The sequence below is a fragment of the Leptonotus elevatus genome, chromosome 5 (genome assembly GCF_054856555.1).
Source record: "Leptonotus elevatus isolate MCC_2025b chromosome 5, RoL_Lele_1.0, whole genome shotgun sequence".
Classification (NCBI taxonomy): Eukaryota; Metazoa; Chordata; class Actinopteri; order Syngnathiformes; family Syngnathidae; genus Leptonotus; species Leptonotus elevatus.
In genome coordinates this window covers 15033540-15046967 of record NC_141243.1, presented here as the reverse complement: position 1 = coordinate 15046967, position 13428 = coordinate 15033540, and the positions used below count along the sequence as shown (strand labels likewise).

The window sequence follows — 13428 nt, the reverse complement described above, 5'->3', positions numbered from 1 at the left end:
CGGAGATGAGACATCAACAAGCAACTCATTGTCACGACGATTGCAGTAAAAACTGAAAACGTGTTTTGAAGGACAAAAATGTCTCAGTTTCTAGGGCGTCAGGACTGTATCGAAAGTCTCCAAAAAGATCTCGCCGACCTTCAATGTGCAATTGAGGACGTCTTTTCCACAACTGGCCCGGTGCATGTTTTCTCGTGGAAATTCCCGGACAAACTCTCGACTAATCTGGATTTGGACCTGGAGCAGTACAGTTTTATGGACGGAGAGGATGAATTCAACCAGCACGTTCACGTTGTTTTACTGGAGTTAGTGATAGACAGGTAATTAGGCCATATGTAAGAGAAATGTTATTACAAATGCAACACATAACAACACGTATTATCTCTTCTCATCAGGCTACTGCTTCTTCTACAAGCGTCTAATGCTTATGTTGAAGAACTGAGCAGCAACAATAGGAATCAACAAACTGATCACAAAGGCTGCATGTCAATTGGACTTGTTGTTAAAAAGTACCGGCACCATTTACTTCAATTTGCCAACATTAAGGTTGATGCACTTTCAAAATTGTATCAGAACAAATCAAAATCTTTGTATGTATTTTATTTATTGTATCTTTTTCTTCGTGTCTTCTTCAGATGTTGTGCAAGGAAAACAATTCACAAACCGATAAATCCATTTATCACGGGTGTGTACCTTCATCGTGTGCCCATGACTTTTATGCGACAACCAGTTTCAGAGTTTTGCCAGATGATGATACACGCCTCAGAGCCACTCATAGTGCCCCATGTTCTCCCAATGGTGGCATGCACAATATGAGCTGTCAAACGGACGGATTGCCCTCTGCTCCCTGCGGTGTATGTCATCAAATGCAATCTACCATTAGAAAGACAGGCAATGTACTGGTAGAGCTGCTTCAGGGTGAGGGATTGCCCTCTTCTTTATACTCACTCTTAGATCCTGTGCAGGACCCTGTGGGGCAAATGGCAGCAGGTGATGTTGCACAGTGGGCCAGTGAGCAGCTCAGAGATATGCGCAGACTCACAAAACATGTCCAAGATGTGCGGAGTACAGTCGATCCTCTTAAAAAGAAATTAGCAGCAGCAGAAGCAGATCGAGACAAATTAGGCAGCGACGTGGAACGTGCACAGAAAGAATTAAAGGAAGAAGTGGAAAAACAGAAATCCACAATTCTTCAGTTGGAGGTAGCATCACAGAAAGCAGAGACAACCATGAGAGAAACTGAACAAAGGCTATCAGATGAGTATCAGCAACTCAAGAGAGGTGAGGCCACAAGAGAAATCATATTCAGGGAATGAGAAAACAGGTGAGCAGGTTAAAATGTAAAATACTTTTCAACAGAATATGCATCTCTAAAGAAGCGTTACTCCGATCTGACAGAAGCAGCAGCAATACAACAGGATAGACTGCAAGACATTGGTAAGAACAATATCTAAAAATAGTACTTTTTTGTTTGCTGGAACGACCTTTTTTTCTTTTTTCTTTTTCTTATGTCTCTCACCCATACAGAAGAGGATTAGGGCCAGTGAAGAGAGAAAAAAGAATTCTGACTATAAAGTGAGAATTCCCACTTTAATCTCAGAATTCTGACTATAAAGTGAGAATTCTCCCTTTAAAATCAGAATTCTGACTTTAATCTTAAAGTGAGAATTTGTGAGAATCTCAGAATTCTGACTTTAATCTCAGGATTCTGACTTTAAAGTGAGAAATCTGAGATTAAAGTTTGAATTCTCACTTTAACCTCAGAATTCTGACTTTAAAGTAAGAATTCCCACTTTAATCTCAGAATTCTGATTTGAAAGTGAGAATGATCACAATACTGATTTTAAAGTGAGAATAATAGCACCAATAAAGTAAGAATTCTGACTTTAAAGTGAGAACTCCCACTTTAATCTCAGAATTCTGACTTTAAAGTGAGAATTCTGAGATTTAAGTGAGAATTCTCACTTAAAAACCAGAATTCTGACTTTAATCTTAAAGTCAGAATTTGTGAGAATCTCTGAATTCTGACTTTAATCACATAATTCAGACTTTAATCTCAGAATTCTCACTTTAATCTCAGAATTCTCACTTTAATCCTTTTCCATACACCCAAAGGTCAGTTTGGATGGGCTCAAGCTCCCTCGTGACCACAAAGAATTTCAAAAAATAAATGGATGGATATATTTTAGAAGATATTTCATTGTGTGACACTCCATCCAGTGTACCATTTTTTCTTTTTAGAGTGTCAAAGGAATAAGATTCAGGAGAAACTGAGGACCGTGCACATCAAGGAAGAGACTTGTTCTAAACTACAAGACAGGATCCAGCAATTTGAACATCAGCTCTGTGAGGCTGATCTACTTCTTGAAAAAGAAAAGGCCAAATACTACAGTGCATGTCATCACCAGGAGGTAAGTTGGGAGTCTCACATACCACTTTGGGACCAGTGAAATGTTAAATCACTTCATGCTTGCTGCTCCCATTATGTGAACAGTCAATGGAAGCAAAGCAAAAGTCTTTGCTGCAGAGAGTGGAGGCTCTCGACGAAGAATGCGAGGAGCTGCAGAAACAGTTGGGACAGAAGGAGGAAACAGAGCTTCACCTCCACAATCAGATGCAACAGATGTCAGAGGATAATGCACAACTGCAAACACAGGTCACGTCACAACAGGTATTTTGAAGATCGCCCTCAACCCACTCTCAAAATAACACTACTAAAATGTGTGGTATTCATTTCCTAACAGGACCATTGTTCACAGCTACAGAGTGAGAAGCAGACACTACAAACACAAATAGACCATTTCCAGAGCAGCGTGGCTGAGCTCAAGGAAAGTGTGGAATCTTTCAAAGAGAGGGAGAGGTTGCTGGTGGCTTTCCCCGAACTCAGCCCGCTGGCTTACGCCCAACCTAAGAGTACGCACTTTTGTCATAATCGCGTCTGCATATGCAGGGTAATGATTGGTTGCTTGGAAAATGGTTGCTCCTGAATAATCCTTTTTGATTGATTGATTCTTGGAATTCTTTTCAAGGTACGGGTGATGTGCTTTTGGATATGGAGCAACAGTTGCAGGCAAATTACATTCGCATCGGTGTGCTGGAGAAGGAGAATGCTACCCTCTATGGCAGTCTTGTGAAGATGAGGGAGGCAGCTCAACACAATGTTGTCAGGGTAAATTACAACTAAAACGGCATTGCTAGAGTGTAGGTCTCCACCAAGGGCGAACCACATCCTATTTGGACTAGTAGCACATTTTCTCCTAAGCCTAAATGGGTTTAATTAATTACAATTTCAATAACACAAGATATAAGAGACTTAGCAATGTTAGCTCGGGCTGAACGATTAATTGAAATCAAACTGACATTGAGATGTAGTCGAATCAGAAATGGAGTAATGACTGGGCGGGTTATCTTTAAATTAAAATATATACATATAAAGCAGGAACAATTCTAAGTAACTAGCAACATGTTGCTAAACTTAACTTATAATGCTTTTTTTTTTTTGCCATTCGTTTTTATTTGTCACGTCCCGCTTCAGATTCGCTAGCTAGCAACCAATTGGAGTGATGATTGCCACGGACGGGCCTGGGCCGGCAGATACTATTTTGCATATTGAGTCTGGAGAATACTGTTGCCAATTGACAGCTCATTAATGCAAGTCATACCTAAAAAAAATCATGTTCTCCACATGCATAAAGACAGAACTGATCAATTTGATCTAATAGCAAATGATAGTTCTTTAATGAAAAATATTTACATTTTCTAAAATGAGGCAAGGCAGCATTATTTATATTGTACATTTCATACACTTATACACAAGGTAGCTCACTGTGTTTCATTAATGTGTTTGTTTATCATTTCAAATATGGAGAGAAATGTGTGTCTTTATTTTCAATCAAACAAAAAAGGGATTTGCAATCAAAAATTTAATATTGAGGGAGGGGAAAAAATATCACTACTAAATTACTTTCCAAAATCATTCAGCCCTAATGTTAACACAAGCGAAGCCCCGCCGAGATCTGCTACTTTCCTCTGCTTTGTTTCGATCACAGAAAGTACTGAAATTGAAAGGAGCAAAATAAATACATATGAAAACAAAAGGTCATATACTGCATTATTATACACATACTGTATGTCGTAGCATCTTCACGGTGAAGGTTCATGTCTATACTGGTGCCATGCCAATTGCTGATGACTCCATCTGCTTATGGAAAACCAGCGTTTTTTTGTGTGTGTGTTTTTTTTTATTGGCAGAGCACAACTAATCGACAGGAAAGCTCACCTCTGCAAAAAAGTAGCTTCTATTCAGCCAGCCCACCAGTGCAACAAGTGGACTTCCTGACACAGATGCAAAGGAGTCCGTTGTGAGTATAACTTTAAATCATAGTTCAACTTGTGTTTATAAATACTAAATCTTTTTTTTCTGTGATTGCTTTATTTTCTCACTCCAGCAGCAGGCAGAACTACAGGGCACCATGGTTGGGAAACAGTAACACAAGCAGAGGGAACAAAGTAATCGGAGTACAACGTGTTTGGGTGCCAACTAGTGCAGGAGATCACGTGCCACCCTCTTGTGTGACTCCCTCATCATCTCCGACCATTTCCCTTCAAACCCTTCACATCAACATTGGTTCCACTGCTGCTAAAACCCAGACACTGAACACACACAAAACCTCTTACTTACCTCAAACCAAGAGCTTAAAACAGAGGAAAAAATGAATCACTTACTTCTGTTTGTATCAAGTCCTCTAGTAATTTTGGAACAGTTTGTAAATATATGCCTTTAAGTGTATGATTATGAGCAAGGCAGCAAACCTCCAAATCCTTGGAGGTGGGGGTACACCGCCATGTGTGGAGCCTCTGATTGTCCTCATCTCTGGGGTTTGATTGTGAATTTGAAATTCAATTGAAATGTGTATTTAAAAAAAAAAAAAGGTATGTCAATATAGGTCACTAATTGAGTTAACAGAGTGTATGAATTACTCACCTGCTCTCACAGAGCAGAAACTATAAATATTCAAACAACGACAACAAAAATAGTATAAAGAATATCCAATAATATCCCCAAATTGTGTGGCTTGGATGACACTGCAGACTTGGGACCGATGTGCTTTGTTGTTTAATTATGGCACCTTACAAAGATGGTGAATGAGTTTCCATGGAAACAAAAGTACTCACGAGGTTTCATACTGTGCAGAATCATTTCAGATACTTTTATGTTGGTGTTTTAGTTGAGTAACATATAAAAATCTCTAATTTACTGCATATGTGAATAACATCAAGTATGTTTTCTATTCATGGGTGACATTTTAAAGCTATTTTCAAACGCATCAGCAATTTCAGACATTGTGAGCTCTGTTGCGTAACATCCCATCAGGCTATTTGTGTTAGAGTGCTTAAAATGTTTATTACTATTTTTAACTAAATGTAAACACCAGATTAACATGGCGGGGACTCTCTGTCGTTACAACACGAGTGGACAACTTTTGTATTGTTCTAATTACTTAAAGGACAGCTCGTGACCTTTGAGGTAATCCCTGTCATTGGCACAGCTATAGAGTTGTGTCATCAAGCGTGTAATTCAAGGTTTTAAGCTCTGTCACTTGATGCCACAAGTCTGTGATTAAATCCTAGTAATGAAGTCATTTAGACATGTTAATGAAGAATATATATATATATATATACACACAGTATGTCAAAATATAACATTTCTGGTATGTATAGCTAAACCATAAGATAAAGTTTCTAATAAGACCAGAAGTAAATCTACCTGGAATGGTACAAGAATGTAGATTTGTACAAGTTCTGCTTCAAAACATTTATTTTCCATACAGTATATGACACAACACTTCCAAACAGACAGAACAGAGAAATTGAGACAGTGATGTGCAGGAAAATCATAATTGGTAGTTAGGAAAATAATATCTGTGCATCCCGGTGCAACGGTGCCCCCTAATAATAACCAGAGATTTTTTTTTATAAACAGTGTGCAAAGTTATTCAAATTCTCTGGGGCTTCACACCTTTTTCTAGCCACGCTACACCATTTACATTCTGTCTCATTTGGTTTTACGCATTGTAACAATGAATTACAATGTGCAAGATGCTGCGTGTAATCTTCTTGTAGAATAGAACAATGACAAACATCTTAACCATTTCATAAATCTGTCTTCCTTAATTCACGTGTTTAAGGCCATCGGTTTCAAAAGTAGACATCATGTGAAAAGAAAAATAGACTCGCATTTAGATTTAGATGCTTGTCAGTGCGCACGAGTGCAGACTGTGGGAATGTACCGTAGCCTATATTAGGAAACATGTTTTATCTGTTGTAGAGGTCAAATGGCAGACTGGTGACACCTCCAAATCTGGGATTAAGGAGGCCTCACGCAAATTAAACATTTAAAGATTACCAGTGTGTGGAAATAATATTCTCTGAAATATTTCAAATTGGTAAGTGTGTGCTAAAATTGGTTGAATATATGAATATGCTTTGATATCTACAATTATGCCAGTGACAAGTGAAAGGACTGCTGCTTGGCAGTGCATGAGGGGGGAAAAAACTAACTGTGACACGAAAGAGATCAGGGTCACGAGGATGAGATTGAGGAGATTAGGTGAAGCACTGAAGTGTCGCTCTTTCAGTTAAGTGTGTGTGTGTTCATATTTACGATATACAGACAAAATCATGCTGACAGGAACACAAACCTTGAAAAAAAATGACAAAATTATTAAAAATATATCAAATAAGCACAAAGTTGCGTGTAAGAAATTAAATAGTGATATTACAGTGCATTCAGGGCAGTGGTAATGTACCATAAGGAGAATTGTGCTAAAGAGATCCACATTCTGCGTCTGTGATAGTCAAACAGTTACGGAAGGTGAGAATTGAGAACAATCAGTATTTCTGACTGACTACAAAAATACAACACATACTGTAACTGCTGATTCTGCTTAACTTGGTTTCTTGAGATTTTTGGTCTGCTGTAAACGTTTAAGGTCCATACAAAAAATCACAATAAGAAACCTTGACCTAACAAAAGGCTGTCACACAGAAAGCACCGTATAGCGGGACCTACAGCCTCATATGATTTTGATGAGATACATTTTAGTAAGAAAGGTCTCAACTTTGCATTTGATTATGACAAGATATATAAATATGATTCACAACAAGACAGAGGACGCACATCCTATCCTTTGGTGTGCTTATACTTGCAGAGCGATGCATACAGAAAGCAACAAGCCAGTCAGCAGTGTAAAAAAGTAGTGACACGGGTAGGAGACAGCAGGTATCATTAGATTTGGTCACATATCATCTTCTTGCAGCAAACTTTTCAGTTGTCATGGCAGGGTTAACGCACGGTGCCGAGGCCTCCGTTTGTTCGGGCTGGACAGACTCCACGGTTTCTACCAGGCTGCCGCTGGGGAGCACGACATAACGGGCAGCCATGTCTTTGGGTTGCAGCTCTCTCATTCCCTCTTTGCTGTGCCAAATCCCATAGCCAAAATACACAAAGAGACCTGCACAGGTACAGCATAAATATCTTGATTTAAAATCACAGGAAGAGCTGGAAGTGGTGTTTTGTCAGAGAAACAATGAATGTTACATTTGTCAGCGGGATTACACAAAATGGTGACTGAGGAGTGCAGGCCAAAAGGGAAAAAATGGTTGAAAAACATTTGTTTACGAAACACTCTTGAGTTTTATTTTTGCCAATGGGGAAAACATTTTTTTTTTTTTTAAGAAGCAGGAATAATCCTTTTATTGTGACATTTAGGGTCTTATTTAGATTCTTGAAACTGAGAATTGTGCTCAAGCAAGCTCAGACATTTTGGGTACCAATATTTATACTGTTGGTCTTGAAAGATCTGCTAAACATTGTGAATGGTAGAGCGCTTAATAGCAATACTTTTAGTCAATGTGGTGTTCATATTAAGTTCATATCTTATTGGGTACAAAAGGAGAATGTGACGACAATTACAAAATGGGGTTAACTAAATTGTCAGTAGAATATTTTATGACTACTATCACATTTTTGGTTATTAACAACACTTGGAATGTCTGCTGTATAGAAACCTGACCTGAAAAAAGAGTGAAAGAAAAACACAAGATCCTCTTACCTACAGCAATCCAGATAGTAAACCTAATCCAGGTTAGAGGACTGAGCTTCATCATAAGGAATACATTGAAGAGAATACTGATGCCTGGAATAAGTGGAACCAGAGGTACCTAAAAAAACAACACAACACAAGTGCTACACCAGTCAAAACATAGATTGATTTTGTGAAATAAATAACAGTTAACTATTACTGGAACTTAAATGAGGGGATTTAAGGGTAATGGTAAATATTGACTTATATTCTGTTACCATGATGGTAAAGTAACTCTGTAGTGTATGGATAAATGAATCAATCCTTCTCACGCAACACTCCCCAATATATTTTGCAAAGTCCTCCAAGATGAATGGAAGTTCAACACCATACAGTGTTTTCACGAGGTATGTTAATTTATTCATACAGTGTGCATTTGATATGAGAATTATAATACACTATCCCAAAAGTCAGTATACAGTAGTACTCTTTTTCCGCATATTTTGTTTCAAGTTCTAGTTGGCTAGATGTGAGGCTATTATTCGACAGCTTAGGGGTTGCAGTTTTTGTGGGCATATCATCCCCTTACCCATTACTCGCCAATTGACATTGGAGCAGTGTTGCAAAATTGTCCCTGACTGCAGTTTTTCTGTCCGTAATTGCAGTTCCGTCATTTGCAGTCCTCTGGATAGACTTTCCCTCACTGTGCCAAAACGCCTGCTCCAGGAGTTTGCAGTTATCATCAGTGGTGGCAGTGGCAGGCATTTCGCTGCGTGTTTTGTCAAAAACAAATCCTAGATTGCACACTACGCACAGTTGTACTACGGGTTTGAGCAGTGTAATGTAAAGCTTCTCATACCGATGCTGAACAGAAACAGGAAAACCTCATGCCTGTCCAAATGACACCTAACACAATAAAGAAAAAAGGGGTAAGAGAATTGTTTTTGCTTACTCAAAGCGCTTACCTGGAATGTTTTGGTGTTAGTCTGTGGCTCATGAACCCATATGACAGCCAGGCAGAGAACATAGGCAAGACTAAAAATCAGCAGCAGGGTGATATAACTCCAGCTTGGGAGCTGCAGCTGCATGAGGCCAAACACAAGCACGCTACAAAAGGACACGGAGGTCACTAACAGACCCAGGACACAGAGGGCCACAACCTCCCCTGGCTCGCAGTTCCCCAATACTCGGCCCAGGTATGGTTCCCAACGGGCCTTCAGCTGCCCCACTCCCCTGCGCTCCCTTATCTTCTGCCTCTCCACCAACTGGAGCTTGTCAGAGAAGGACTCGTACTGCTTCAGCTCCTCGCTGTCGTCTGATATGTTCTGGCATTCTGAGGGGGCAGGGGAAGGCTCCGCGTTCGGATTGGGAGATGTGGACGAAGTCTCTTTGGAGTGTTTTTTCTCTGGCTGGAAGCGCAGGACGATAATGCTGGCTGCTACGAAGGTGTAGGCTAGGAGGGTTCCAATAGACAAGAACTGAACCAAAGCCTCCAGATCGAAGATGAGAGCCATGATGGCCATGAGGACTCCAAAAACCAGAATAGCATTGACGGGGACTTTGGTGATAGGGTTGACACGTGCAAAAAATTTAAAGAACAACCCATCTTCTGCCATGGCGTACACAATCCGAGGGAGGGAGAAGAGATTACAGAGCAGCACGGTGTTCATGGCTGGAGGAAGGAAGAGAGAATCATTAGCAAACCGTTAGATATTATACAGCGGAACCTTCAGAGTAGAATGACTTGACAGTCATAGAACTTTCAAGTTTGACAACTTATTTTCTGATAGATTACTTTGGTAAAAATGTATTCTAAATCCAAACACATTGGAGGTTGACCCTTTGCGGTTCCACTGTACTATAATACTGTATTCAGTCATTATCTCTGTTAACTGAAGCATAAACTTCACACTCACCACAGATGGAACCCACTGCCACAATAACTCCGGCCCAACTGTAACCTCGACGGAAAAAAGCATCTGCCAGAGCTGAGTTGGGGTCTAATGTATGCCAGGGAACTATTAATGTAAGCACGGTGGATACCAAGATGTAGGCTGTTGCTGCCAGTCCGAGGGATATTGCTGTGGCAATGGGAACAGCCTTTTGTGGATTCTTGGCCTCCTCACTTGACGAGGCAATCACATCAAAACCTACGAATGCGTAAAAGCATGTCGCCGAGCCTGCCAAGATTCCGGACCATCCAAAAGGTGCGAAGCCTCCTTCCTTCTGGCTCCAATTTGCCGGTTCTGCCAACATAAATCCAAAGACCAGGATAAAAACTACCACGCACATACTGACCATGGAAAATATATGATTAAGGTAGGAGGATACTTGAACTCCAAAGGAAATAAAAAGCGAGGCAACCACTAGAATCCCTGCTGCAAGTATGTCAGGGTAGTGGGCAAGGAAGGGCACGTCCCACCGCATTATGTGGGTTTCAGTAAAGTTCTGGATGGCATGGTTAAAAATTGAGTCCAAATAGCCACTCCACGCCCGTGCCGTAGCAGCGCCACCAATCATATTCTCCAGAATCACATTCCAACCAATCAGAAAGGCCCAGACCTCTCCCACAGATACATAAGTAAACATGTAGGCCGATCCTGTTTTGGGAATGCGTGCTCCAAACTCTGCGTAGCATAAAGCAGCTAATAAAGAGGCAAAACCTGCAAAAAGGAAGGATATGATGACAGCAGGCCCAACTATGTCTTTGGCTACTGTGCCTGTCAGGACATACAGGCCAGAGCCCACCATGCCGCCCACACCCAACAGAGTCAAGTCCAGAGTGGAGAGGCAGCGTTTCAGTGCCGTGGCCATCATGTCGTCGTCGAACGTCTTGAGTCGGTTCAGCTTCTGACAAAGGCGCACAGCTGGTGTGCAGCCTTGCTGACAAGTAGCCATAGTTATCGAGTTAGAAGGGCCAACTGGACAGGAAAATTGAGGAAGGAGTCACACTTGATCCATTACTGTCACAAGAAGCTCATCTGGAAGACACAACACAAGTCCAATCAAAAGCATGTTGACTGCATGTTAGCGTTTAATTTTCATTATACATGATTGACCCAATCTTCGGTACAGGTTGGGCCCAGAATTGATGCTGTCTAAGAATGGGTGCACACAAAAATAATCAGGCTGTTTCTGTCCTGGCTCTTGCTGCTTCCTGACCAACTACGCCTGTTGCCTAACTATCTTGTGTCTTATAAGATTGTCTTGTAAGTCAAGTTGGCCACTCCTCATCCATTGCAGCTGAGTCATCCATGAAGGGAGAGTTCCATTTGGGTCTTCTTCGCAAAGTCTCTTCTTTTTTCAGCCAAATGGGGTTTTGAGTTTTTCATTATCTGATGGGGTGGTTTAGATCAAGGGATGTCGCTAATATTTGTCAACTGTGGGCTGAAGCCCTTTAAGAATTAAGATTCAGGGCTATATAAAACCACTTGTCTTATTGCGCCATAACAGGTAATAAAAATATAATTGGGTCTGAAACGTGTCTTAAATATGAAATGTACTCAATATTTATAACCATAAATCTTTGTGTGTGGTGAAAACCAACTAATCTCGAGCCATTTGACTTCGTGGACTGTGACGTGAACAGAATGTAGCCAGTCAAGAAGCGATCAAATTCAAAGTAACATACATCCTATCCAATGTTGTTTTTGTTTTTTAGGATATCCACCAAAAACAGCACCCCCGTCCCTTCGGGGGACACCCGCCCACTTATATCACGCCCTATCTAGATAACATAGTTACAGGGAGGTCTATTTTCTTTTTGTTTTGAGCTTCAGAGAAGGAAGGGATACTATGCTGAAAAAAAGATCCATGTTGTATTCGTTTTGTTATTAACCAGTCTTGGCTTAACCATATATAAACATGCAGACAAAAAAACGGAGCTTTTTTTTTTAATTGTATAAGCATCATAAAAGTCAACTGAACAAATATTTGGATTTGTTATTTCTTTCAATAACTTAATGGACGGGGAAACCAGTTGACACGCACAGACACACACAGGTTTAAAGTTAAAGTTAAATTAGAAAATTACATGAGGCCGAAACGTTGTGAAAATATTTTTCATATTATTAACCTGAATGCATGAGTGCAGCAAGGCGTCAGCACGCTTGGGTAGTATAGGCCACGTCATCATATTTACACAAAAACAGATGATAAACATCACATTTTCTTATTTATTCTGACCACATGATAAGTGCAACCGTTAAGCCTGATTCTGGACGCATCCGGCTACATGGGGGGGGGGGGGGGGGTGCTATTTTCTACTCCTGCTTTTCATAATGCATCGGGCGACAACAGTATAATTACGTAACGCTTCACTTTTCAACGCCAACAAGACATCTGTCGTAACTGCGATCACTATGCTACACCAGCGCACACATCCATGACAGACCGTGCAGAACAAAAACATCGTTTAAATTGAAAATTAATAATTCATAGCAAGATGGAGACGGACGCAAAGAGGATTGCTTACTCCAAAATTAAAATACATGAGCTGACTTGTAATTCGTAAGTCAGAAAGCCAAACCTAAAACCGCCATTTTTAAACAAAAAAACGGGGATGAATTTATAAGTATAATAAAATCTATCTACCGCTTTTGATTCCCCATCTGCGTCCGCAGGTGTCAGATTCCGTGGGGAGGTTGCCTGAGTGAGTCGCCCAGTGATGGAGGAAGAAGGTTGAAGCAGGGAGGGCTTCCATCATGAGGCGCGCCTTAAAGGGCCATGCACCGCCCAAGACCACCCCCCGCCTCCGAGCAAAGCAGTGTAAAAACACCACACAGGTTGTTTGTTCAGACTAACTGAACAAACACACGCGACTTACAGTTGAGAAGCGCTGGAATAACAGCCAGCAACACAAACAAACCCTATCTGTTGACAATGCTCACTCCCATCCAAAATGATAAACAATTAGGTATTTTTTATTTTATTTTATTCTTGCTGATCGTATGGCTTTGACATGTAGAGTAGATATAAATAAGACTTAGATCTAATACCCAACTTTAAAGGTCACACCTCATTCATTCATTCATTTGAATCCTGCAACCCATTTTCATGTGAGAATCATGTGACTGACAGCTGACAGGTGTGCTTTGCAGCTCAGGTGTGTCCAGTTACATTGATTATTCATACAAATAGCACCAAATGTTTACATTTTTGATCAACATGGAATATAGAAAAATGCCCATTGAGAAGCTGAAACAAGTCAGTCAAACAATGGCACATTAGCCATTTTCATAATGTCGGCACTCGGACTTCCAGGTGGCTAAAGTGCAAGCGAACCCAGATTGCACTACTCATAAAGAAAACCCATCCATGTAATGTGACCAAAGCAGAACAATTG

The 13428-nt window shown here is 40.5% G+C and overlaps 2 protein-coding genes across 5 annotated transcripts; one reads left to right on the top strand and one right to left on the bottom strand.

Moving 5' to 3' along the window:
• The first annotated feature begins 6 nt into the window (after positions 1-6).
• Positions 7-6376, top strand: ccdc157 (coiled-coil domain containing 157). Of its 3 annotated transcripts, none has more exons than XM_086075794.1 (10): positions 7-320; positions 396-546; positions 636-1281; positions 1360-1437; positions 2242-2411; positions 2495-2671; positions 2745-2913; positions 3030-3169; positions 4252-4361; positions 4452-6376. In XM_086075794.1, exons 1-10 carry the CDS (start codon positions 79-81, stop codon positions 4714-4716), a joined length of 2148 nt encoding a protein of 715 aa, XP_085931920.1. In that variant the 5' UTR covers positions 7-78; the 3' UTR covers positions 4717-6376. The 3 variants fall into 3 exon arrangements, with proteins under 3 accessions (XP_085931920.1, XP_085931919.1, XP_085931921.1); XM_086075793.1 differs by having other exon boundaries at positions 4449-6376; XM_086075795.1 differs by lacking the exon at positions 4452-6376 and having other exon boundaries at positions 2745-2951.
• Positions 5801-12830, bottom strand: slc7a4 (solute carrier family 7 member 4). Of its 2 annotated transcripts, XM_086075797.1 has the most exons (6): positions 12678-12830; positions 10748-11065; positions 10001-10330; positions 9050-9756; positions 8115-8223; positions 5801-7514 (listed from the first exon to the last, which is right to left on the bottom strand). In XM_086075797.1, the coding sequence occupies exons 2-6, from the start codon at positions 10980-10982 to the stop codon at positions 7306-7308; spliced, it is 1590 nt and encodes a 529-aa protein (XP_085931923.1). In that variant the 5' UTR covers positions 10983-11065; positions 12678-12830; the 3' UTR covers positions 5801-7305. The 2 variants fall into 2 exon arrangements, with proteins under 2 accessions (XP_085931923.1, XP_085931922.1); XM_086075796.1 differs by having other exon boundaries at positions 10001-11065.
• Positions 12831-13428: the final 598 nt, after the last annotated feature.

Excerpts from the sequence above, each read along its gene's own strand:
- ccdc157 (XM_086075793.1), top strand. The coding sequence starts at position 79 with ATGTCTCAGTTTCTAGGGCGTCAGGACTGTATCGAAAGTCTCCAAAAA. Across the intron at positions 547-635 it reads TTCAATTTGCCAACATTAAG|ATGTTGTGCAAGGAAAACAA; the intron begins GTTGATGCACTT and ends TGTCTTCTTCAG. Across the intron at positions 2,412-2,494 it reads GTGCATGTCATCACCAGGAG|TCAATGGAAGCAAAGCAAAA; the intron begins GTAAGTTGGGAG and ends TTATGTGAACAG.
- slc7a4 (XM_086075796.1), bottom strand. The coding sequence starts at position 10,982 with ATGGCTACTTGTCAGCAAGGCTGCACACCAGCTGTGCGCCTTTGTCAG. Across the intron at positions 8,224-9,049 it reads CTAACACCAAAACATTCCAG|GTACCTCTGGTTCCACTTAT; the intron begins GTAAGCGCTTTG and ends TTGTTTTTTTAG. Across the intron at positions 7,515-8,114 it reads TACTATCTGGATTGCTGTAG|GTCTCTTTGTGTATTTTGGC; the intron begins GTAAGAGGATCT and ends GTACCTGTGCAG.